This window comes from Alosa sapidissima, chromosome 13 (genome assembly GCF_018492685.1).
Source record: "Alosa sapidissima isolate fAloSap1 chromosome 13, fAloSap1.pri, whole genome shotgun sequence".
Lineage (NCBI taxonomy): Eukaryota > Metazoa > Chordata > Actinopteri > Clupeiformes > Clupeidae > Alosa > Alosa sapidissima.
In genome coordinates this window covers 24,023,563-24,050,677 of record NC_055969.1, presented here as the reverse complement: position 1 = coordinate 24,050,677, position 27,115 = coordinate 24,023,563, and the positions used below count along the sequence as shown (strand labels likewise).

Sequence of the window (27,115 nt, the reverse complement as noted above, 5' to 3'; positions counted from 1 at the left end):
AACGTTGGCTGGCTAAGAGGTAACATTCTTTAATACAATGAAGTGAATTTCTGCAACTATCCTTAAAGAACAGAACATAGAGACAGGATAATCCACTTAATAGCATTGAGCATTGTATTTAGTCGGATTTGAATAGAACATGCCGAAAAACCAAATTATTCTTCCTATTTAATACATGTCTCCAGATCAGTGATCTATGCCTATCTGCTCCGCCATACGCAAAAGCAAGCTGATTTCTGTTTTCTGATATTCAGAGATATACATTGTAAATAGTATTGTAGCTTACTATATTTTGGGGATATAACCATTTGAAAAAGGCTGCAATAAAGCCCATTACACGCAGCAATACCTTTATTGTGAGATCTCTCATTTCAAATGTGTCTATTGTCACTCACATGTCAATGTTTGGTTCAGTGAAATTCAGTTTGTCGAGTTGACACCGCACATGTTGAGCTCAGTTTAAACCACAGCGCTAGCAGTGCTTTGCATTTCCTTTACTGTGAGAAGAGCAGAAATGACGAAGCACAGCACGCCAACCTGCGTGTGAGAATGTCTCTTATCAGTCGCCTGGCTCTTCCTGAGCTGCGGAAGGTCAGCGAGACTTCTCTCTCACACAGGATCTCACGAGTCAGCCAAAGCAGCTTTGACACCATCGTACGTGCGCCATATCTTCCCACCTGAAATTCAGGCCCTGGTGTTAAGCAATGTGCTGCTTTATCAGATGTATCACAAAATGGATGCTCACATGAGGGGTTACACAGCAACATTATTTTGTGTCATGTTGTCAGAGTCAGTGAGTTCATGAATACAAAGATAACCACATTTGATTCAGCAAGCATGGGTAGGAAGTGTCATTTTATGTTTTCACTTGCGTTTACAGTTCAAGTATCAGTAGTGGTGATGGAGGCCCTCCGTCAATGAGAGAATACCAGGCATTTTTCCTTTCCTTTGTATGAGCTGCACTTGGGAGAAGAGCACACACACACACACACCTTCTCCCACTCCTCTGTGTGTGTGGTGAGTCCCAGGCTAGCAGCGAGTGGCCTTCACCTACCAAAATACTCCATAGCTCAGAATAAGGACTGCATGATGGCTACCTAGGAGCCATCGCAGATAGCAAACTTGGGAGTCACAGCAAGGCAAGACAAGAGAAATGGACTTGGACTTAAATGGCTTTGTGTAATCTGTAACCACAACAACACTTTACATTTATATAGACCCTTTCAACAATAAAAACAAAAACATTTGAAAAAAAAAAAAACAGCTTGAACGTTCTATTTGGGCCCCAATCTACTTCCTCTGCATTAAGATAACAAATGGAATGTTAAAAAGGAAGTCTTGTGGGGCCAACTATGATGCTGAGAATGGAACTCTCTTGAAACGGTCTATAGTGCTTTTCTCAACACTTAAAGCACTTCACATGGAAAGGGGGACCTCACTAACCACCACCAATGTGTAGCACCCGCCTGGTGATGCACGGCAGCCATTATGTGCCAGAACGCTCACCAGTGTAGTCCAGTGTAGCAGCAGACATGCTGTAATCCAGACCTCCAAATCCAAATCTACCGCATCTTTTGAACGTCACATTGGAACAAAGTTCAGCGCTGTGGCCCCACGCAGCTCAGTCTCAGAGCCGGCTGCTGCGTGTTTAGGATGAGATCTGGTCAGTGAGACGCAGAAGTGCCAGGCTGAGTTTACAAGGCGAAGTGTTCCTCTGAGTGTACGCAGGAACCAATTCCACAGAACCAGTTGGTTCCCAGGGCGCAGACTTAACAGGGAGTTGGAATTTGAAAACGTAAACGTTTTTGAAATGTTTCTTTTCACACGCACACTTCAACAACAAGTCGGCAGTGTTTACACAGCCGCCGCCACCGCTCCGACGCCCTCGCCCTCTCCTCCAGACAAAGCGCCCGTTGACTTCCTTCGCTCTCCGCAGCTGAGGGCCGCTCTGCAGAGCGTGCTGCGGCAGCCCCTGTGTCGTTGTCGCTGTCGTCGTCTCAGCGCCTGACCCCTGCCTCAGTGCCCCTCTGCAGAAAGAAGCCCAGTCAGAGGACGCCACCTCCGGCCCCCTTGGTCCTCCATGTGGCACAGGAAACAGTGCTGTTGTTGTTTAGACAATGGGGGCCTGAGGTGCACTGAAGTGCAGTGGAGTGGAGGGGAGTGGAGGGGAGGGGAGGGGTGAGTGGAGGAAAGACAAGGAGAGTTGGCAATCAGGCAGGAGCGTCTTGGAGAGGCAGATGAGGGTTTTCTTGCCCATTAGCCCAGCACTTGTGAAGAAATGTTTAGTTTAGTGTATTTGTCAGGATCTGGACCGGACTGATGATTTTGTGCCACCCTGGTGGCCATTTTGTGTATTGTCCTGTGTTTGTTTTTGCCTGTTCCCCATGTGCTTTGTGTTTACCTGCCTGTTACCTGTCTGCTGTCATGTGACTGTTTCCACCCCTTTTCCCTTATTTGGTTTGTGCTTCCTGTCTTGTTAGTTTTCCCTCCGTTGTCTGCTTCCACACCCGTTCCCCGTTATTTTCTCGTTGGTTTTGTCCAGTCCTCTGTCTTTCTGTTAATTGATCTGTGTATTTCTACCCCCCTGTTTCTTTGTTGGTTTGTCTCTCTGTTTTGTCTAGTCCAAGTCCTGTGTGTGTGTGTGTGTGTGTGTGTGTGTGTGTGTGTGTGTGTGTGTGTGTCCTGTCTGAGTGTCCTGTCTGAGTGTCCTGTCTGAACGAGTGTTGCGCGTGGGTCCACTGTCCCTGACAGTATTTTAGTTTAGCCTAGTATTTTACACGCCCCAAAATGATGACATGCAGCACAAACATCAGTCAACAGCTGACAGATCCAATCCAGAATCAGGCCTTGTGCAGACCAGATCCAATCCAGAGTCGAGCCTTGCGCAGGCCGGATCCAATCCAGATGGAGAGAAACAATCTCAGCTGCATTCTGGAACCCTGTTCTGGGCTCTGGAACCCTGATTTGGGTGATCCGGGCTCTAATCTGGTCAGGAACCCTGTCTGTTCTAGGGTCTGATCTGTTCAGAGTTCTGGAACCCTGTTCTGGGCTGTGAGCTGTTCTGGGCTCTGATCTGTTCCAGGTTAGGGGTCGGAACCCTGTACTGGGCTGTAGGCTGTTCTGGGTTCTTCTCTGTTCTCTCTCCAATCAAAGGCAGCCCCTGCGGGTTGCGCTGGAGTTTACGAGCCAAAGGATCTGAGAGATTTCTCCCATCTGTTGTGCATCTGAAGCTCTACAGCTCTGCAGTGGCTCAGCTGAAACTGATGCAACTGCCTTACAGACTATCCATCTTCTTTTTGTTATTAGTGCATGGCGTTTTGAACTCGAGCAGTGCAGGACTGACTCCGTGTATGACTCAGGTTGACTGAATCAGTGAAATAAATGTACATTTTTGTCACTGATATTAAGAACAGTAGTGACTGATTTTCATTTAGAACTTTCTTCACACCCTGTATGATGTCACCCATCACTTTTTCTGTGCTCCTCTTGAGTGATGCAAGCAGTGTATTGTTTTCAATTTAGTTTTGAAATGTTGAAACTTTTCACCCGTAAGCCTTTTGCTGACATGCTTTATGCTAGCTCTATCGGACTTGTAAAGCTTGTCTTGCTCAGCCCAGAGGAAGTTTGTCTGTAGCAGAGAAACGGACAAATGGAATTTCCATACTGGCTTTACACAGAGTCAACTTTACTTCCTGTCACTGACCCCACCATGCCACCATATTTGTTTTCCATGCTGTCGCTGCTATCTTAACCAGGAGCCGTGGGCTAGCGAGCGCGTCGGCGCTCTGGAGGAAGTGAGGGAGAGAGGTGGAGATGTCTGTCCCTACCTCACATCTGCTGGACAGATGACGCAAGCCTGCGGCCTCTCTCAGGAGAATGTCAAATGAGCTATTCCTGATTTCTCCCGGGAAGCGCTATCAGAGATGGAAAATACCACAGTCAGCCCATCTGCCCTGGCTGTCTGCCCCAGGGCAGCAGACAGTGATTATTACCCCAGCCCTTAGCATCACTTCTGTTTTGTTTGTTTGTTTGTTGAACTGTCTGATAGTGTTTTCTGACAGCTCTCCTTAGCAATGTGTTCCCTGCTGAAATACAAATAGGCTTCTCTTGTGCCCTTGATACTGCCTGTTTTAAATGAATCACCAGTGGCAGACTTGACTGTATGCCAAGACTGGACAAGACCTAGTTGAAGGTTATAATATGACTTGACTATATTGTTTTTTCTTATCATGGTGACAGAACTGAGAAGCCTTTTCAACCAAACGTGATTGAGAAAGCCCTGAGATCCCTTATCCTTTTTTCCGATCTGGTTGTATCCGATCTGCAACCAAAAGACAGTGAAATGAGATCAAATTAATGTGGACAGTTTGAAATGGCTTGGAAGCCGGGCAACTCACAATCACCTCATTCACTCGTCCTTTTGCTTTCTGCCTGGAAGTCAGTGAGACGGGGGGGGGGGGGGGGTGTTACTCTGAATGATCTCACAAAACAGCTCTGTGTCCGCTAATGTGCAGAGCGAGAATTGCTCATCATCGAAATAATTCATCGAAAATTGCTGCGAAAACAAGGTCTGCATGTCAAATGCAGAACAAATGGACTTGGTCCTGTAGCCAGTGCGTTGATCCAGGCGTTTGCGTGAAACCATGCAAGGCATGTGTTTAGCAGCGTCACAGGTGCCGAAATCTTACAGGGGTTCATACCCACCCCCACCCAATCCCCCCCCCCCCCCCAACCCCCCTTCTCCACATGTCTGCATAGTTGAGAATAAAAAAAAAGACATTCTCTCACCGAAATGGCCCGCATGCCTGTGAGGACTTAACAAGCAAAGACAGTTGTTGGTTATGGAATGTCTGACTTTCAAGGATCAAGTTCAACAGCCCCATGAGCTGTTATGACCCCTGATAATGCCCTGTGAGTCATCCTTCGATTAATCAAAATTTTATAATGACCAAGCCCTCTGTCCCTTTTTATGAAGTCAGCGCTGAGACTGTCACTCTGTGTGTGTGTGTGTGTGTGTGTGTGTGTGTGTGTGTGTGTGTGTGTGTCACGTGCTCCCAGGGCAATTCCAGCTTCATCATCACACCACAACACACTCATGACAGGACAACATGGTTATCGCCTGCGACAAAAAATAGCCACGCTAGCTCAATATTTTCATCCACACCCTGTTCCTCTCTCTCTCTCTCTCTCTCTCTCTCTCTCTCTCTCTCTCTCTCTCTCTCTCTCTTCTGGTCTCTGAGAGGACACGGTGGAAAGAACAACTCGCAGTGCTGTCGAGGACTTTCTGAAAACAAGTGTGTGTGTGTTCTGGAAACCACCGCGAAGCTAGTTAACAGCATGGCTTTTTTAACTGTCGTTTCTCCAGTCTGGTCTGGCACCGGCCACAGATAAAGAAACGTCCACTACAGAAAAAAAAAGCTGACCAGCAGCACAGTACAGCACAGCACTGGTGGTGGTGGTTCTGTGGTCAATGTCTGCTCTTTCTCCCACGGAAAAAAAAGGAGTGAAGACATTATTATTTGTTGGTTCAGTAAATGGGCTCTGTGTTCATGGGCATTACCAGCAAGCATTCCCCTTGTCCCTCCACATGGGAGTTGTGCTCATGCAAGCGGCCTTTGAGCAGTAATGGCCACAGGGTCTAATTGTGCAAGGTGACCCAAGAGGAAGTCATAAATCGGAATCCTGTTTGGAGTCAGCGCAGCGCTTTGAGTGGGTGCCAGTTTAAATACCCCAAGTTGAAGTCGGCACAGTACAGAGCAGATTTTGCTGTTCGGGGATCTTAAGTACACTGGACAGCATTGTTTGCTCCCTATTGGCGCTGAAGAAAACCTTTCAGCTTCTTTTTCTCCCTCATTTCTCAACATCTATCCCCCGTCCGTGCACTACCTTCATTATTTTCTCTGAACAAAATGGTGCACTTCTCTTGCCACGAAATGGTGTGTTTACCCTGATGAAGTGTAGCATGTGCCATGTTTCAAATTGGAATTAAATTGTGCAACGATGATGCAAAGTCATCATCGTGCACGAAATTTGTTCTTTCACACAACTAGTGCCAAGCCATGTCACTCTTGGATAATCTATTCATCTTCCTTGTCATAAAATAACAATTGTTTATATTTCTGCAGCGCACAATTCCCTTCACCACATGTGTTTGTGGGGAGGTCATTTGTGAGGGCGAGAATTATAGTACGAGATGAGGCCGAGTCTCATGACACTTGTCAGAGGAAATGTTTCAAATTAGCTGTTAAACCAGAGGCCAACTGGAAAATATATGTTTGGTCTTGAGGTTTCTTTTCTGTTCCGTGTGGGATATCGGCTCTTACCACAAATGTGCACTATCACTTTTGGGGGGGAAGTCATTTTTTTTGCAAGGCGTCTCTGGGCGCTCATGGGAAAGAGGCGGTCCATTACAGGGACTCATGCGGGCAGGGTTGGGGGTTAACTTAATTACCCCCAGTCATTGTTACAGGAACCTCGTGGAGAAGCCCGAAGAAGAGCTTTTATTACGCGGCTCTGGTGTCACTTTCAGGATGTTGAACCAAAGTAAACTGAAATGTCATTTGTGATGTATCCTTAAGTGTTTTCCATTTCCGAGATCAAAACGGTGCATTTGTTTGGGGGGGGGGGGGTGATAACAAATTATACAGTAATCTATAACTCTGGTGGCAAATTTATTTTTGTTTGAGCCTTTTACTGTAATGCCCATATTTCCTGTCCTCTGTCTTCCCATGCAGTGAAATACTGGTGTAATGTAGTCAGGAGATGACCTGAGATACACTCTGATAAGTCTCAAGTTCATATTGTAGCGCATGTTGTTTTGATTTATAGCTAATGCTTATATGTGATCTTGTATATCAGCACTGATCTCCCAGATAAACACACCTGATCCAGATGATCTGTTACACAAATTATTTTGATCCCATATATATCAAAAAAGAAACAAATTGCCCTCTTGTAAGCTAGTATGATCCCAAACAAAACTCCATACACTGTTCAAATGTGTTCACCACACGACAATTTCACCAAAATCCTTCTTTTACATGAATTGCTGTTGTGTTTTATGAATTAGGGAATTGTGTAGTGCTGTCTGTGTGACCCGTTTGAATATTATATGGCCGCTCTAAGCCTCAGACATTTGCCTTGTCATTATTTTGATTTAGGCTGTAGTTGTACATTCTGTGTGAACACAGGGTGATCCATGATGTTTTTTTTTTATCATTGTTTGTTACTGCTTGTAGACATATTTTTGGATGCTGCATTTTGTAAACAGCTGTCTTATCATGGCCTCCTGTTCCAAATTAGCCATTTGCGCTGTTCCCACAGAATCGGCGCTCTACGGTGCATCATTCTCAGAGTCTACTGCTTAATTTGGATCCCACAGCAAAGCCGGTGGAGAGAACAGTGGTGAATGAAGTCCTCGCCTCCATCCCTTATTTTCTATAGGGGCAAGAAGTGCGCTCAGGGGAATCTAGCGTAAAGACAGAGAGCAAAGCAAACACGTGGACAGGGCGCTGGGATTGCTGGAGGAAATTAAAGCCCCCCACCCCTACCCTCCCTATCTCCTTGTAAGACTCCAGAGCACCTAAAAGTTAGCTTTGAACAGCTGCCCTCCCCCCTCACCTTGCCTGACTTGCTCGGGAGATGGGGGGAAACGTTGTGGAAAGGCCATGTTGCTAGCAGCTTATTGGGTTTATCTAACTCCTGAGAGTCGCCACATAGCTTTCAAGTGATGTAAAGCGTGCGAGAACAGCTGTGTTCGCTAATAAAAAGCAGAGCCCTCACAAATATCTGCTCTTGTACAAAATAACTTTTGTAGCCAAAATATTTATCCCCCTTCTGACCGACTGGAGATGAGAGCAGTGTCGTGCGGGTAATAAGACCGATATTGTTATGAGTCGATCAACATGTTTTTTTTTTTCACAACGATAAAAGTAAAGCAGAGGAGAGAAACACAATTCTGTCAGTTTGGCCGTAACCTTTTGAACAGTCATTTCAGTTCTTCGCTTGCCAAGCTCCGTTTCCATTCTCCGATGTGTTGATAAAGGCCAAAGTCCCGTTTATGTGATGTTTTGACAGGGCCACAGGGTCTGGGATTAGAGTGGGATTGTTTTGGACGTTTCTACTCATCGTAACATATGTTATTTAAGTTTGGCACGACCAGAGTGAGTATGTCATTTCTTGGTTTTTGACGGAGGGTGGGGGCAGAGTGGGAGTGTCAGAATAAATACCATTCAGACCTTCCCAGAGCTGACAAATATGCCTGTTCATAATGCTATCTAGAGGGACTTTTTACAAGACTTTTATTATACATTAATACTGTATACAGTATCTGCTGCAGTGTTCTCAGCGTATCCCAGCTTTTCGATTTGTAGATTTTCACGTGCATTTGCTGCATATTCAGTACCATATATTACCTCTTCAACATGGAGTATTGGGTAACACTTTACTTGAAGGTATCTACATAAGAGTGACATGATACTGTCATGAACACATGAACCCTAACCTTAACACCTAACCCTAACTTGTCATGACAAAAAACAAATGACACTTAATGACAGAAGCGTTGTCATAAACGTCTATGACTTTATAATGTTTACAATGTGTATAATGTTTATGACACATTCATGACAGTGTCATGTCACTCCTATGTAGATACCTTTAAGTAAAGTGTAACCGAGTTTTGTATGCAGGGTAGGAATTTCACAGCGGCCACGACGGCCATGGCAGTCATTGCCCCTTGCGTTGGCCATGATGCCCCTTTGAAAATCAAAGGTTACAGGCCACTGTGGCCTTGGTGCCCCGTTCTTTCAATATTCTGCTTTGCGTCCGTCTAATAGTGATTTTTATTTACTAGCCTATGGCCTGTCAAAATAATTTTAGCATTCACAGCGCAAATTAATTCAGTCTTACCAGAGCCCGTTATTAGACATTCTCTGGTCTTACACAGTGGAGAAAATTACATGGCAAGAAAGAAAGTGCATCCAAATTCACCCATTCTTCTCAGTTGAAATACTCGCGATCGCAAAGTAGCCTACTCATCACACAGACACATGTATCACATCACGAAAGAGCTTTTTCTCAGCTTTTAAACGATTTTAGCCGCTAATTGCTATGGTGAACGGTTCGCGAGAAAAGTAAAAAATATGATTAAATTCATAACTTCTACATAAGGTTCTGCGCCCATCTCCCTACCCATTCATCCCGGTGGAATACTTCACAAACCCTTCGTTCAACACATGACAAACCATATATCAGAATAAACAGCAGACCTTACCGAACACAAAGACCAGCAGTCTCCTGTACAGTTAGCCGTTCCAGAGTATTCCGGTTTTAACTTTGCAGCAAGGTCTACATTCACCAACTTTGGTCTTTAGGTTTCAAAATGTGTTTAAATTGTTCTACATGATTTCATAACAGGCCAAATACAAAATAAATGTTACAAATATTGCCTAGATATCGGTAAATATTCAAATCAGGGTACAGCTGACTAAGAGTTTGTGAAAGGAGCCTTAATGATCACAAAATGCTAAGCAGGGTATTTGAGTTCCTTAAAGCTGAGCTGTGCCTAAATTGTGCAATACATGATTTCATAACAGGCCAAATATAAAATAAATGTTAAATATAGCCTAGATATCTGTAAATATTAGATGATCAGATGATTTACAGTTCTATTTAATATGTCATGTTTCATGTCTTTGTAATGTTTCATACAGTGATACAGGTCTACTGCTGTGAATAAGCTAAATACAGCTTTGATCATTTTTATAGCCTACTACTGTATAGTTAACTTTGGCTTTGGTGCCCTGACATGTGGCCTTTGTGCCCCCACCAAATATGCCCAACTGAAGGCCTTGCCCCTAAAATGGTGAAATTCCAAGCCTGATTGTATGTGTCGGAATTATTGATGTTCAAAGCTTTAAATACTGAAGTACTTCTCGTCTGATCTCTATATCTGGGCTTGTATTGTTTAGATGAAATGATGTCATCTGTAATGCTGAAGTCTTTTTGGTAACACTTTACGGTAAGGGTACATGAATTAGCATGCATTCATGCATGAATTAATTCATGATTTATGTATTACTTAATACTCCTTAATATCTCATGAATCATCAAGAATTGACATGAGTTAATAGTCTGTCATTCGTGACCTCATACATGAACAGCACATCACCTAAAGTATTAAGTACGGTGGGCACATCATTATGAGTTATGATTTATTAAGCATGATCATGATTATTTCTTTTTCTGCCAAAAATGTGGTCACCACTGCTCAAATTCTGATTTGAACACAACTTTGCAGTTCTCTAAACACATGTCATTATTCACCACTTTAATTCAGGGGCCACAAACATAATGAACTCATGAGAAAGTAACCTTAAATTCATGTAATCATTATGATCATGCTTAAGAAATCATATATCATAATGATGTACCCATCGTACCTAATGCCTTAGTTGATGTGTTAATGCATGAGGTCATGAATAGGAGACTATGAACTCATGTTAATTCCTGATTATTCATATTATATTATATCATATTATATGCAGGTAGCCTACGTGAGCGGTAGAATGAGCGGGAGAAAGAGTTGGTAAGCCAGTTAGCGATAGGTTGGCCATACGTTCGAATTTAGGCCGCACATATGGATTTTAAAAGCCCTGTCCGGCGTCCTGCGCAGCCTCAAGCCGAACGCTCATTTGTCCTCCTATTTGGAGTTGCGCTTGGCATCTAAAATCTTTGCTCGGACGCAGCATCGTTTCACAAACTATGGACGCGAAGACTGCTGGTCAAATTATGCTCAGTGCTTCTGTCACTCGTCTGATAATTTGCTGCGCAATTTATGAAGGAACCACGGACTGACAGAAAAAGAAAACAAACGTTTTCGCAATCAGGAGGAAATACTGTACATGTTAAGTTGATCTGTTTGCATCTTTCCAGCGTGTGTTGCTGGCCTAGCCTAGGGAAGAAAATATATGTCTAAGTTATAATACCTAATATCTGTCAGCAGCTTGCTTGCCAGCGTTTCCCAGTAGGTCTACTTCGCAAAAGCTGTGAAATATCCGCATAATTTTTGAATGTCGGCGACTGGCTTCTGGCTACATAAAAAAAAACGTGCGTTCATAATACGTGCATGCTTGAGATGAAACCAGCAGTTTTCAGCAGGATCATGCGAGGAGGACCTGTCTCTTAATTAATTTAAAACAAGTCAATGGTTTTACAATGTTTCAGTCAAGCTTTGGTTGGTTTAGATACAACTGGTATGCAAAATGTAAAGTAGTGGAATAACTTTAATTTGCTGTGCTGCATATGGGACAATAGATGCACATAGTAAATTATATAAAGTAATATTTAAATAGCTTAGTCTAACTTGGAAAAAAATATTGAAGGGAATCCAGTCCAGTGCACATGTCTTTGGCAAGTAGCCTACTTAAAGCACTAGGAATGTAACACCTCTCCTGTGTACATCTGAAACTCCACACGACCTCTAATAGTGTATATCTTCTCTGCCAGGTGCCTTCATCATCTGCTGGACCCCTGGCCTAGTGCTGCTGCTGTTGGACGTCTTCTGCACAGACTGCAATGTGCTCTCCTTCGAGAAGTTCTTCCTGCTCCTGGCGGAGTTCAACTCGGCCATGAACCCCATCATCTACTCGTACCGCGACAAGGAGATGAGCGTCACCTTCAAGCAAATCCTGTGCTGCCAGAGGCAGGAGAACGTCAACGGCACCGCCGAGGGCTCTGACCGGTCCGCCTCGTCCATCAACCACACCGTCCTCAGTGGCCCCCACAACAACGACCATTCAGTGGTGTGATGGGTCTGACTGGACCACGGGCACATCTGGCCCAGACAAGGCCAAAGCAGAGAGCCGTGATGGAGATGCTTGAGTGACAGGCAGGGATTCAGGTGTTTCAGCGGCAAAGACTTTTTTCTTTTTTTTGTAATTTTTTCTTTCAGTGTTTTGTAAGGTTTTGTTTTTTTTAATGTTTTTGCTTGATTTCTGATTGTGTTTTTTGTTTTGTTTTTGTTTTGTTTTTATTATTTTTGATGAATTGTTGACACTATGAACTATTTAAGGATTTGTCTCTCTGATGTGAAGGATAAGCCAGTATAACCGCTTCCACTAGATTCCGTCCATTTTCACATTCCTCAGTGTTGTCAAAGTCGGAAGAGTTATAGATAAAGGAGAGAGAACCTGACCAGAGTTGGAAGACTTTAGATGAGGAAGTAAGAACCTGGCCAGTGATTAAAACATCCTTCAGAGCTGGGTGTGAAGTGCAGAGATCTGGCTGTACACCTGCGGGGGAGTCTCAAGATACAAAAGCAGAGCTACTGCGTTATCTGACCACTGCACTGGTGAAAAGCTGAAATGCTAATTAAAGGTGTTTCTTGTGATGTTAATCTCCATCAAATTTAGCTGTCACAGAATTCCATCCCCTCCCGTCAATGTGCTCTGCATTGAGAACATTTTGTTAATAATCAGAATTCCCAATTATTTTACTTAATTATATGTTTCCAGGTCTTACTCAGGATGGCGATATAGCTAACACAGAAATCTCCTTTTGTAAGATGAGGAAGTGATTGAAGGTTGCTATTTTATTTCTGTTTCATGTATTTCATTTTTGGTGCTGTGACCATTATTCTTTTTTCACTAACAGAAAGAAATCACAGAAGAAAAAAAACGTTTTCGATACTTTGGTTACCTTATCAGATAGTGTAGCTAAATCTAGCATTAAGAACCAATGCAAGGTGTTACCAAATCCATTAACGCACCAATGGTGTCTGTCTGAACATCTGACTGATGGGTCAGGATCCGGGATCTGGGCCATATAAGGATCGAGATTAGGATCCAGTTTAAGATCCAGATTAAGATCCAGATGCGGGCCACATTCCACATATGCTATCCAGATTCTCTGGTTACGGACATAGACATAGACAAACCACCACAAGCCTTAATCCAGTTAATGTCACAAGCTATCACATGGCTGAGATAGGTGACATATTCCAGTCATGCCTTATCCTGAAGGATTGCACCATAGAATTGATTTTTTTCGTAGTAAAATCGTAGCTAATGTTAATAAAAAATTGTTCTGTACAATTATTCTTTTTATATGAGTACCACAGTGATGTTGACAAACAACATTACCAAAGGATTAAAGACCTTCTAGAAAATTAAACTTGAATTTTGATATTTATATACGTTGTTAATGAACAAAAAATAATTTGCATATGCAAATTGAAGAAATTAATTGATGGCTGAAAATTTAATCGTGACAAAATTTCAAATGTAAACAAATTTGACATACTTTAAATGGCTCCATTTAAATAGCACGTCTAACATTAAGGTAGCTATATATAACTGCTTGCAGCATTTAATCTTTTGATTTTGCACTACACTGGTCAGTATTGGATTCATGAGACCACTAGCAAGTGGTTTTAACATTTGAGCAAAACTGCTCTGTCCCACTTAGCTACATAATGCCTGTACATTTCATTCTTTGAGCAAAAGTGTATCTCACTTACTGTAGCCACATTGTGCTTGTACGTTTCCATTCATTGAGCAAAACTGTTCTTTCCCACTTAGCTACATAATGCTAGTATGCTAAATTGTCCTGATGTGGGACACCTAAGCTCCAGTGGGTGTGGTTCCTCCCCAAACTAATGAATGTCAGTGAACTATGAGAAACCCAAAGCTGTAGGGTCCTGTGGTCAAAGGATTTAATGTGTTGACTTTAAATGTGTTTAAATTTTAGCCTAATATAGCCTACTACAGAAGTCCGAAAAGCAAAAAAATGTCCCACATTAGGGCAATCTATCCTACATTTCCATTCTTTGAGCGAAACTGCTCTTTCCAACTTAGCTTGTACCTTTCCATTCTTTGCACTGACATGATAACTTCCTGCTTTAGCAGCAACACATGTTTGAACTGCGTAGCGACAGTTAACAATAGCCTTCATTATCTACACTGTGCATCATCCTTTGTTTCTTTCAGTCTGTTCTGCCAGTCCTTTGAATGAGTGCTATCTAACAATCTAGTTGGCTTTGCTAAATATTTCACCTAAACACCTGTTACTTTTTCCTTATAATGTAAACCATCTTTGTAGATTTGGTATAGCTGTCTTACTAACCCAAAACATGTTCAGGGACTCAAAGTCATGGACTGATTAACACGTAATACCACATTTTTTCTCTCTCGCTTTTTAATTTCTGTTGAGTGTTAACATGGACCCACGTGGACATCATCCTTTATAAGGCTTGTAAATGTGATGGTTGTAATTATAGATTATCAAATTGACAGGGAGGCTACAAAGGGCACGTAACTGAAGCGTTCCGTTCGCAGAGCGTCTGCTGGAACAAGTACTTTCCACTATTAACCTTATTCCGTGCGCAAACAGGGGGGACGCAATCTTTGTCCGCTTTGTGTTCGACCTTCCTGTTGAGCAGTACATCCAGAGAGGGTTCAAGCGGAGTAATCAAGGATCTTTGGTACATCCATTGCGATACAATGAGATAGCAGAGTTCTATCTAGATGACGTATGACATAGATATGACTATCTAGATGACATGTTATGGGTCATCTGAAAGTAAGGAACGTTTATTTAGGACTTTGGTGACTTTTCTGTAATAGACCTTTCCTATCTGAACTTCCTATCGGACTTGGGAGCAGCTGTTCTCTAATGACTTTCTAAATATAGTTACCATGGTTACTAAACAGCTAAGATAGGATTAGGCGAGTTAGGACGTTTCTTTAATATGGCCTCGCATTAAGTGTTTTGGTTTTAGCATTTTAGACAGTAAATAATCAGATAATGCATTGGGTTTTGGGTAAAAATAAAGAAAGCACTTTATAAGAATATGTTATGACAATTATGTATTCACCTGAATCTTTTTTCGTTTTTCGTGTCTTCCCAAATTAGCCTCTCCATCCTCTTCTGCCGTGTTATCCCAATAAAGCTAACTAGCCGGAACTAGCTGACCAGAAGTATGAGCACAAGGCAGAAGAAAATACATTTCTAAAATGGGCGTGACGGAATAAGGTGAATAATCAATGGAACTGGCTACACGAGACGTGATACCGGTACATACATTCATAAAATATTTGTACGCTGCGCGAACGGAGCGCTTTCCATTGCAGACCTGTTGTAGCACGGGTGTTAGAGTGTGGACCACGTTTTAGTCCTCTCCTGTTGCTCCCTGTGAGTTTGACTTTGTGTCGTAGCCATCCAGTGTCTGAATGAGTAATGACTTAAGCTTCTAACACTTGCCTGTACCGGTGCTAGCACTTGTGGTTCACCCCCTGCCTTTGAGACAGTTTTGTTTGTTTTAGGTGGGTCATTGAGGTCCACTTAAATAAAAATGAAAAGTGCTGCACCTGATGTTGGTGCCCCTAGGTATTAGGCCTACCAAGGGCAGCCTGCTTCGCCTACAGCAAGGCCTGCCTCAATCGTCCAGTTTACGTCTGTAACCACAGCAATGTAATCACAAGCAAAGCAAACTGAATGATAAGTCTAGTCTGTGTGTCGGTCTGTAGGCTACTTCATATATCCATGTATGTATGTACGTATGTATGTAATATATGTGTATATATTCCATGTTATTCAAGAAGGGAGGCTTTACTGTCTAGATCGCAAACAGAACTGGATTATATATTTTGTTCTGTTAAGCAGTTGAGAAACTGAAATACTTGCTTAAAAAAAACTCCTTTTATCATATTATAATGTCCTCCCGCGCCAAACATTTTGTCTTCTATCTCCAAATTCTATTTACAGTCACTAAGTCTTTTTATTTTCATGTCAGTTGTCAGAGACTAAAGCAACGTGTGACTAACCATTTTGTTTTATCTTAATTCTGGCACTACGAGTCTTAGCTTGTGTGTGATGGATCTTGCCAATTGTGATGCAATGGATGAACTTGTCATAGTGACGTCTTAGTACAAATTATGAGTTGTAAATGTCTGTTCAAAATGTTATAGCCCAAAGAAAGGAAAGAAATCAATGATATTAGTCTGCTTAGATATTTTTTTATATGTTTTCCTTATATCCTTATATAAGTTTTTCAGTCCCAAATGTCCAGCAATGAATGACTGTACAGTTTATTTCTCTGACATTGTCTTTCAATCAGATGCCTTCGTCTTAAGAACAATAAACCTCTATAGTACCATAAGGCCCTGCTGTGTGTGCATGTGCTTATGGGTCTTCCTTTAGATTGTTTGGAGTACACTGTTTGTACTGCTTGGCAAAACCTTGACAATGGAGAAAAGTTTTGTTTTTTACACACGCATTTCAGCTACAGGTGATTGATTTGTAGCATGTGTATTCCCCGTGAACCCTCGTGTGGCTCACGCATCCAAGCCCTGCTGAAAGAGAGTTCCCCTCCAACCGGCAGGAAGTTCCTGCTGGCACGACCGAACGCGGAATGCTGAGTGAAGGGGATGTCATGTCCTGTCACTTTCTCTGCCACGTCCTGGTCCAGACCACATGCGGTGGCCTCTGGAGCGCCAGTGCTCCAGCCGGGGCCAGACTCGGGCCACTCTCGGCCCAGAGTCGCTCCGTGCTACGCTGGGGTCCATCCCAGATTCCACTCCGCTCTTGTCTGGAGACTGATTGTGCTCTAGCAAGGCCAGCTTAGAGTGACCTCCCTTTGTACCCTTGTCTGAGCTGGTAGAGACACACAGTACACATCCGACATTCGTTCATTCATACATTTGTAACTTTTAGTACTAAAGTAATATGGTTATCCTAAAGTATATGTTGCAAGTTGCTTTCAATAAAAAGTGCCTGCTTGCAATGTAAACATAAACATACATTTCACAAAAAAAAAGATTTGAACAAATCATTGAGAAAATGAATTTCGAAGGACCAAAATGTTATCCATAGATAAAATCCTAATTTGCTGGAGTCTTTGAGTTCCACGATTGTCGACCTCTGGTCTTCTCTAACACACTTGCGCACGAGATGTGCAAAAGTCTTTTGTTTTTTGGAACAAATCAATGAGGAACTGCTTGGTGTGTGTGTGAGGTACGGGGCCAGTGTCCATTCCTCTGGACAATCAGACTCACAGTCCTGTAAGTCTCACTTTGGCCACGGATGCTGGTTTAACCCACTGCAGCTGTGACCTGCATTCCACACGATTTGCTCTGCCCCGAAAAATATTTTATTTTGGACACTCAACCCCCCATTGCCTCTAGCGAATATACAGTACAGTAATGATTTATAGTTTGTGGGGTTTTCCCTAAAAGAAGAGAAATAAAATGTAAAAATTAGCTCAGTTCTGTCAATCATAATTTCTGACGCATGTCACATTAAACCACCACACTGCAGTAAACAAATGAACTCACTGCAAAATGTTCCATGTGCATAAAAAATATTTGTTTAATTTGAAAAATATTTTTTTCATTTGAATTTCATTTTTTAAAAGGATTGGTTAGTCCCTGTAGATTGACCTGAAAGACATGTTGCAACCACAATATTTTTTTGCAGTGTAGTTTGAAATCAGGGCCCAACATCTTTACTTTACTCTGGTCAGTGATAGTGAAGCTAGAGTCGTCTTAAAGGAGAAGTTCGGTGTGATATTGACCTAAAGTGTGTTGAAACATGATACCGAGTGTGAACTTTTGTCCCATAGCTCATCTCGGCTTGTCCCCTGCACTCCGAAATCTGGTGCTAGTTAGCCGATGCTACCAACAGGTTTCCAATGGGGGTGCCTCGGGCATCGGCCTAGCCATGCAAATAAATCACTGTTTTACACCATTAACAAGGCCCAATACATTAACAGCCCACTGGGAATCCTCCCGAAGCTCCCGATTAGCCACTCCAGCTGCATTCAAAACATTAAAGAAATTCATTTAACAGATATTGCAACTGCATGCAAGGTTGACTAGGCCTATATCATGAGGTTATTATGTAAAGCTGTTTCCGAATTAGTCACTGAATTAATAGCTTTACTATGTTAGATAGAAGTATCATACAACCTGTTAAAATTCAGGGAATTGCATCTAGTTCATACATTTTTCTCTGGGGGAGGACCCACAGAACCCCCCATCAACAGTCCCACCCACTTTCAAAAAGCATCCAAACGCCCATGAGTGAGAGAGTAAAAGAGTGAGTGAGACAGAGGTAGAGAGATTGTGTGAGAGTGAGAGGAAAATACAGAGTGAAATAGAGAGCAAAACAGAGTGAGAGAAAGAAAAAGAGAGAGGAAAAACAAGTGTGAGAGAGAATAAGATGGACAGAGTGAGAGGAAGAGAAAGAGTGAGAGAAAGGGAGAGTGCTAGAGTGAGACTGCTTGTTTGCTGAATCATGCCTCTCTCCTGTGTTTACACGATTCTCAAGAACTATGTTGAGGGGTCAGTGACCTTTCTCTCACTGCCTGGTCATTCTGGCTGAAACTCACTTCAACTCACTCACAGACACTCCAGAATGTGACGCCAGCCACACCTTTTTCTTCCTCGCCTTCTCCTCTCACCCACGGCAACCACAGAGACGACAGTCAACTCTGCCACTGTCTCCAGGAGGTCAGAATTAGTCACCAAGTAGTACCTCAAAAGATGTCAGTCAACTCTCTATGTGTGAAGCACCTAAAAGTAAGCTCTTTGTAACTTGCCTCTACTCTGTATCAAACGTGACGCACTTGCACAGAAGGGTGCAGCAGTGGCTATCGTCTTATCCACTGCATCTAAGAAGTAAGGCAGTTGTAATGGAAAGAGCCTTAAATATTTATAATCACACCAAGCACTTTGCAGCTCTCGAACCTTCTTTGTGCATGTTTAAAACTACTGTTAACATATTCTTGTTCCCTGAGCAAGCTGTAATTACATCTTCGTTGCTATAACTGAAAAACGTCTGCACTCTCTTGGGATGTGTGATCAACATCCTAAAATTGAGTTAAATTCGAGAGGCATCCTTACCCTCCATTATGTGTGCAAAAGTAGCAGAGGCCAGGTGGTGAATGTGGACAGTGGAATCTGGCCCAACCAAAAGTGTAAGTGTGTGTGTGTGTGTGTGTACAGTATGTCTGTGTGTGTGTGTGTGTGTGTGTGTGTGTGTGTGTGTGTGTGTGTGTGTGTGTGTGTGTGTGTGTGTGACCAGGGGGACCCCACCTGAATCTAAATGTGGAAGTGTGTGTGTGTGTGTGTGCAGTTTTAAATTTCCAGACTTTACAGAATAGACTGTCTCCCAGATTGTACAGTACACACCTTCCTTTTTGAACATACAGTACTCATCTCTTTGAAGCTACTGCAAATGTGGAGGGACTGTGCGCCTACACAGACTGAGATGAACTATTTAAAGACTAAGCATGGGTAGTTTTATAGTTTTTTAGCAGCAATCGCTTTCAAGTATGCAGTGTTGTGTCCCACTCCGGACCGATCCTCCCTTTTTGCCGGGAATAACTCCTCAGCTGGAAAGGCCGGATTGCCAGATAACGTCCTGGCATTCAGGATTTGGAGTGGGAGTTAATGCCTCCTCCTCCTCCTCCTCCTCCTCCTCCTCAGCACAGTTCAGACGTGCAGAGGAGGGGAGAGGAGAGGATAGGGGGTCTGGAGGTGAAGGCTGATCTCCACTCAGCCCTCTGTAAACAGTTTAAGAGAGAACCAATTGAGTGGTGCAGAATCGGTCTCAACTTATGGCTTTTCAACAGCTGCAGACAAGAGAACACACACTCTCTCCTTCTCTGTCACGCAAACACAGACACTGACTAACACATACACACACACTCATGCATGCAGACACACACACACACACACACACACACACACACACACACACACACACACACACAAGCACACACACACACACACACACACACACACACACACACACACAAGCATGCATTTCACACACACACACACATACAGACATTCCCTATTCATATACAGAGGAAGGAAAGAAGCCCTTCCGAGGGCCTTCTACTCGGTTATTGGTAGTCTATATTATGACAGGATAATTTACGATGGTAGCGAGATGTCTGGAAATCCCCAAAGCCCTCTGAGTCGGTAAAGAGGGTCAGGAGGCGAAAACGATGACTCCTTTTTTCCTCTCCAGGTCTCCTGCGGAACACACCGGAATCTTGGCCCCCAGTACTGTTCAAACCACGGTGCATTATGTCACAGGGGTCAAAGAGAGTTGAAGGCTTCGCATTGAGATCACCAAGTCCCCAGTTCACCTTCCCTCTTCTCTCATCCATCTTTCTGTTCCCCCTCTTCTCTCCTCCTCTCTGCTCTTGCCCCCCTCTTCTCTCCTCCTCTCTCCTCTTGCCCCCCCTCTTCTCTCCTCTCTTCTCTTGCCCCCTCTTCTCTCCTCTCTCAGAGAGAGAAAGAGAGAGTATGGCCTATGGCTAAGTCTGGCACTCTTCTGCCATATAATATGAAACAAAGGACCAACATCAAAGACCCCTGCTGTCAGTCATTCTGAAAGGTTGCATTCAGTAGGCCTGTGGTCTGTGTAATGTGTTTTATTTATTTATTTATTTTCCGTGGAATGAAGTTATATTGGTGCAACATTCAGATATGACACAGTATCAGAGCAGAAGTTTAGACAGAGTACTGTACTGTGAGCTGTAAGTGAGCATTGCTCAGTGGCAGACAGTCAGTGGAGACGGTTGCTGGATGGTGAAACAGCGCCACCTATCTCCATCAGTGATACTGACGCCTAAGCTACACTGTCATTCTCTTAAGGGAAATATCAAAATACAAGTTTATTCACTCAATTCATTGTTAGTCTTTTATTTGGTACATTTCATGACATCATGAATGTTACAAAATGAAGTACTGAAGTAGCATTTTCCAGAGATATCCTACAGAGATATCCTACAGAGATATCCTACAGAGATATCCTACAGAGACATAAACTAAAGATGGACAGTTCAGATTCCTCCTTTCTCTGGACTTGATGGCTACTTAGTACAGCAAAATAATAGATTAATGACGTGGATACTTTGACACCAATCAAGAAAAATCTATTTGACAATGATTCTACGCTACTTTTCTATACCTTCAGCAAACACTATCACAACAGATACAAACAAGAAAATGGTACAAAACACACAGCCACATACAACACAATGCTGCATATACAGCACACACGAGTTTAACAGCCTCTCAGCTAAATGTGTGTCACATCACATGTCATAAACATGTAATAAAACATGCCTGTTTATAATTATAAACTCATGACAGCTGATAGTTGATGCCATGCTGGAACAACTTAGTAGCATGTTTGGTGAACTGTTTGGTGAACGGTTTTATGAACTGTTTTATGTAGACCTCTGACTTCATGCTGTGGAAATTATGCTATGCCAGGACACATAGTAAAAAAAAAAAGAGAATATTGAACTATTTCAAAATGATTGTCTCAACCTTACACAGAAGAGTCTGAAATCTAAACTAAAAATTGGAACAGCAATAACAGTGAGGAACAAGACAAGACAAAAACATTTGTCATAAAGTGATAGAGTGCCACTTTGGAATATGCTATGTCTCAAAGGATCATTCACAAACAGCAAGGAATCACAACCGGACAGACTATACACTTCTCCTCACTGTCAACCACTACTCTGCTAAGAGTTCATATGAAAATATTACACACTAAATAACAAGGAAAAGGGTTGAATTGGACATTCATATTTAAATCATCATGCTAACAGCACTATTTATCGAACACACCAATGCAAAAACACTTAACCAGTCATACAAAAACAACACCTACATTTAAGCCCATAAATATGCATACTGTACCCGCACCCATTTTGAATTTAATATGATTTGTTATATGACCAAAACATTGACATTTTGTTTGTCAGTTATTTCTCTAACGAAGTGCATCCGCTTTTGTCTCTTTTTGCCTATTCCATTTCCAGTCAGAGTGAAGTTACTGGTCAAATAAAAATGCTCTATAGATAAAAAAAAATATGAAAAATAGGCATGTATATGAATAATTTGGGGTACTTTCCTTATGCAAACTTTGACTTTGCCAACATTATGTTATGTGTCTTGAAAACAGGTTTTAATTAAACTGACACTGTTGCATTTAAAATAGATTTTTCTAAATGTGACATCTACATACTGATGACTCATTTAATTACATATTAGGCATTATTCACAACTAAATGAATGATTCACTCTTACAGAAATGCAATATATTTATTAGGAAAAAAGCAATAAAAGAAGCATGATAATACATGAAGCTTAAAAAGGATATCAATAAAAAGTCATCACTGATAACTCTAACACAAAAACTCTAACAAAAAAATCTTCTTGATCAGTTCCACCACGAGAGAAGGTCAGACTCGGGCCTTCAAGCAACCTGTGTCTCCATCCTCACGTATTACACCTGATGTTTTAGTTCGGACCCCTTCGGGCAGGCATCATTCTGATCATCAGTTCATCTGAAATGACTGAGTATTAATCATGATTTCAAATTGTCCAGTTTTGTCTATTTATTTAATGCCAACAAAACCAGTGAGTGTGACCTGCAGGCCACTGTATAGAGCCCAGTCCACATACAGTCCAGTAGAGAGAAGATGGAGGTGAGTGTTGGATCATGTGCCAGGCGACTGTATGGAGCCCGGTCCAGGTACAGTCCAGTAGAGAGAAGATGGAGGTGAGTGTTGGAGCATGTGCCAGTCTGCGTGGGGCACCTCTGTGGGCAGCCGTGGCCCACTGGTTAGCACTCTGGAGCATGCTCCAGCAACCGGAGGGTTGCCGGTTCGAGCCCTGACCAGTGGGCCGCGGCTTAAGTGCCCTTGAGCAAGGCACCTAACCCCTCACTGCGCCGGGATTAGTGTGTGCTTCACCTCACTGTGTGTTCACTGTGTGCTGAGTGTGTTTCACTAATTCACCGATTGGGTTAAATGCAGAGACCAAATTACCCTCGCAGGATCAAAAAATGATATATACTTATATACTTATATACTTATATACTTATATACTTATACTTACCACCCTCCCCTGCTCTTACTCCAGCAGTTTAACACTCCTCGGACACAGGTCTCCATCTTTGCTACCCTTTCCCCCCATTTCAGTGTTAGGGTGGTACACACGCTGATTCTGTGGTGAGGTGACCTCAGGCTCCATGTTCACCTTTGGTCAGTCACCCAATCCTCACTACACCCTCAAACCCCCCACCCCTTTCCCCAGTGTGGGTCTATCATGGCTCTGTCGGTCACCCCCCCCCCCCCCCACCAGAGTGGGTCTGTCATGGCTCGGGGGGCTCTGGTGGCGCCGGCATCGCCGTGTTCTGGTGCATGCGCTCCAGGATGCGGTGGATGCTTGGGAAGCTGGGCCGGTCGGCGGGGTGCGTGCTCCAGCACAGCCGCATCAGGTTGTACAGCTCCACCGGGCAGTCGTCCGGCCGCGCCAGGATGTTGCCGTCGCGCACGTAGTAGATGACCTCCTCGTGGGCCATGCCGTAGTACGGCTGCATGCCGTGCGAGAAGATCTCCCAGAGCACCACGCCGTACGCCCACACGTCCGACTCGCTGGTGTAGCGGTTGTAGAAGATGGACTCGGGCGGCATCCAGCGGATCGGGATGGCGTCGTTCTCGTTGGCCTTGTAGTAGTCGGCCGAGTAGATGTTGCGCGACAGGCCGAAGTCGGCGATCTTGACCACCATGTCCTCCCCGACCAGGCAGTTGCGCGTGGCCAGGTCGCGGTGGACGAACTTGCGCTCGGACAGATAGGCCATTCCGGCCGCCACCTGCTTGGAGATGAACAGCTGGTCCAGGCAGCTGAGCGGTCCGGCGGCGATGTCGCTGGCACTGGCGTCCGGTTCCGAGGAGAGACTCCGGGCCGCCAGGCTGGGCTGGCTCAGGCTGTGGATCTGACCCGGCGCCCGGCGACGCAGGTACTCATTCAGATCCCCGTGGGCCATGTACTCAAACATCAGACACATGGGCTTCCCAACCGCACACACACCTACAGAGAGAGACACACACACACAACATCAGACACATGGACTTCCCTACCCTTATACAGTGTATAAGACAAAACACACACACACAAGCATGTATACAGTACATAAGACAAAACACACACAAATACATGCAAACGCACACACACACACACACACACACACACACACACACACACACACACACACACACACACACAAACAAATATAACACACACACACACAGGCGCCTCAGTTAGAGCCAGCCAAAGCTCCATTCCAAACATAAACAAGCCCCTGTTATTGTAGCGGTGGTACGCGGAGGGCTTTGCCCACGTTCCTGCTACTGGTCTAACACAGTGGCCTGTGAGGGGTCACGCGTGAGGTCAGCTCCAGAATAAAGGATGTGTGCTATTTTAGGCTTTTTTCCACTTTGGCACCCTTGGGGAAAGGACACCGTGTAACATCAACCAGATGTTGTGGTCCATTTAAAGCAACTGTATTGGCAGCAGCTGTGTACTCCTGTCTAAAAAAAACCCTGGGGCTACTTCCTGTGTGTGTGTGTGTGTGTGTGTGTGCGTGTGTGTGTGTGTGTGTGTGTGTGTGTGTGTGCGTGCGTGCATGTAAACCATTATCAGTGCGGGCGAAAATAAATGTGCCATATCCATCAAGGTTTTCAGCAGCCCTCGATGCATCATCAGTAAGCGCCGTTCCTGGGAGGCTGATGGGAGGGTCGCTCGATGGTGTTTTAAGCCCCCAGCATCGTCTTCCAGGTTTCTTGCCACCATCGACTTAAAAGCACCTAACCCCGCGAACCCTAACCCTAACCCTAACCAATGCCTAACCCTAGCGCCTTTCAGACAGCGCTGCTTTGAAGACAACGTTGGGGGCTTAAAATACCAAGAAACGTGATTATGTGTTGCGGTGGTCTTGTGAATGTACCAAGGAGGAGTTTTGAGGGGTTTCTAATGTGTAGTGCGGGTCTTGTGAACGTACCAAGGAGGCGGACGATGTTGGGGTGGTCAAACTCAGCCATGAGCGCGGCCTCCCTCTGGAAGTCGTTCTGCATGTCGGCCGACGCCTCCTCCTTCAGCATCTTCACAGCCACCATGGTGAAGGGCTCCATGGACAACAGGCCTGGCGCCCTGAAAGCCCACACACATACACACACACACACACACACACACACACACATACACACACACACACACACATCAGTACTGCACCTATGAGAGAGCGCTGAGTTGAGTGGAGAAGGATAAGTAAGGATAAGTTAAAGGATAAGTAAAAAAGTCTGTGTATGTGTGTGTGTGTGTGTGTGTGTGTATGTGTGTGTGTGTGTATGTGTGTTTGTGTGTGTATGTGTGTGTGTGTGTGTGTGTGTGTTTGTGTGTGTGTGTGTGTGTGTGTGTGTGTGTGTGTGTGCGTGTGTGTGTATGTTTGTACGTTTGTGTGTGTGTCACATTCATCTGAATTGAGACACTGCACACACTGGCATCTACTGTGTAAACAGCAGAGTGTGTGTGGGCCTGTGGCAGTGCATTGTGGGAATGCACCGGGTCGCTGAACAGGAGCGGCGGTGAGGGACTGGGGTGGAAATGTCAGGCGATCAGGGGTGATTAGCGTGTCACTTCCTGCTTGGCTGTAGGGATCCTGTGTGGCTTCTGCAGCAAGTAAACAACTCAAATTCAAGTCTCTCTCACTCTCTCTCCCTCTCCCTCCCTCCCTCTCCCTCTCTCTCTCTCTCTCCCTCTCTCTCTCCCTCTCTCCCCTGGACTATAAATATCCCTCCCTCCCCAGCCCCCTAGGTGCTGTTGCTGCTGTGGCTGTTGACGTGGTGAGGCGGCTGGACTCCAGAGGACCCCTCCGGTCCAAGCCCACCTAATGCCTGCTGATGACGCGCACATCCCCGGGTCTATTTACAGCCCTCCGCTCCGCGTCGCGCGACGGCTTAGATATCTCAGCGCAGACGCTTCCCAGGAGTCTCCAAATACTGGCTGAATACCTTCCCACTGCCGGCCAATTACAGCACCTTAAATATACAGACCCCTCTATAACACAAATGCACACACACACACACACACACACACACACACACACACACACACACACACACACACACATACACACATATACACACATACACACACACACACAACACAAGCTGATTCTGAAATACACCTTCCAACCTAGTAGGGATGAAATACTTGGCGAATTGTTCTTCCAAATGGCCTGGGTCTTACAGTCTTATTTGTCTGTGAGCTTCATTGATAGTCACTGCTATCAATGCTGCTCAACACAGGAGAAGCACAGAGACGCACAGAGGGGGCAGATGCAGTTCCCACGCCAGGGACCTGAGCAGGATCTCAACAGGAGAAGCACAGGGACGCACAGAGACGCACAGAGGAGGCACTGCAGTTCCCACACACTCACAGAGGCAGTGGGTGCCTCCTCATCTATCGGCGCTCTACTGTCTCCTTTTGGAGAGATAATGGGTTTTTTGGCAGAGTTTGTGCTCTATTCTCATCATATCTTTTGTTTGTACGTGTGTGTGTGTGTGTGTGTGTGTGTGTGTGTGTGTGTGTGTGTGTGTGTGTGTGTGTGTGTGTGTGTGTGTGTGTGTGTCTGTCTGTCTGTCTGTGTGTGTGATTAATGTGACTGTCTCTACAATTTGCTTTGGCGGGATGGGCTGGCGTATACTGTACGTCTACTTTCAGACAGGCAGCTGTGAGAGAAAAACCCACAACTCAAGTATGTGCCCTTATTCAACAGCTCTAGATCACACCAGTGGAGACGCACAGACGCGGAATCAGAATTATTCTTCTACACAGCCTAGGACTAAAACATCACACACACACCCCCAATGAAAAAGAAATCCCAACATGTTGAAATACCTACGGGAGAGAGAGAGAGAGTGATAAAAAGAGAGAGAGAGAGAGAGAGAGAGAGAGAGAGATGTACAAGGGAAGCATGACTCATCACCTTTCAGTGTTGGGAGGGTATCTGGGAGAGGAGAGGAGCGTGTGTGTGCGTGTGTGTGCATGCGTGTGCGCGTGTGTGTGTGTGTGTGTGAGGATGTTTATTGGCAGCGTGGGGTTCATATGAGACGGGCTCCCACGCTCTCACCTCGCCTGGAAGACCCTGCCGAAGGCGCCCTCTCCGATGTCGCGCACGTACTCGATGTTGTTGCGCGGGTACTCCAGGCTCAGCAGCTTGGAGTTGAGCAGCAGCGGGA

At 44.3% G+C, this 27,115-nt stretch overlaps 2 protein-coding genes across 4 annotated transcripts in view; one reads left to right on the top strand and one right to left on the bottom strand.

The window, feature by feature from the left end:
- Positions 1-14,442, top strand: part of lpar1 (lysophosphatidic acid receptor 1) — a 36,872-nt gene extending 22,430 nt beyond the window's left edge. For both annotated transcript variants that reach the window (XM_042059155.1, XM_042059154.1), the window contains one exon: positions 11,509-14,442. In XM_042059155.1, the coding sequence (XP_041915089.1) occupies positions 11,509-11,810 (302 nt within the window). In that variant the 3' untranslated portion in view covers positions 11,811-14,442. The remainder of the gene's footprint in view (positions 1-11,508) is intronic.
- Positions 14,443-23,139: 8,697 nt separating this feature from the next.
- The window catches only part of musk (muscle, skeletal, receptor tyrosine kinase), a 29,231-nt gene continuing 25,255 nt past the window's right edge, over positions 23,140-27,115 (bottom strand). For both annotated transcript variants that reach the window (XM_042059143.1, XM_042059144.1), the window contains exons 15-17: positions 27,007-27,115; positions 24,877-25,025; positions 23,140-23,906 (exon numbers count right to left, since the gene is read on the bottom strand). The exon at positions 27,007-27,115 is cut by the window's right edge. In XM_042059143.1, the coding sequence (XP_041915077.1) occupies positions 23,188-23,906; positions 24,877-25,025; positions 27,007-27,115 (977 nt within the window). In that variant the 3' untranslated portion in view covers positions 23,140-23,187. The remainder of the gene's footprint in view (positions 23,907-24,876; positions 25,026-27,006) is intronic.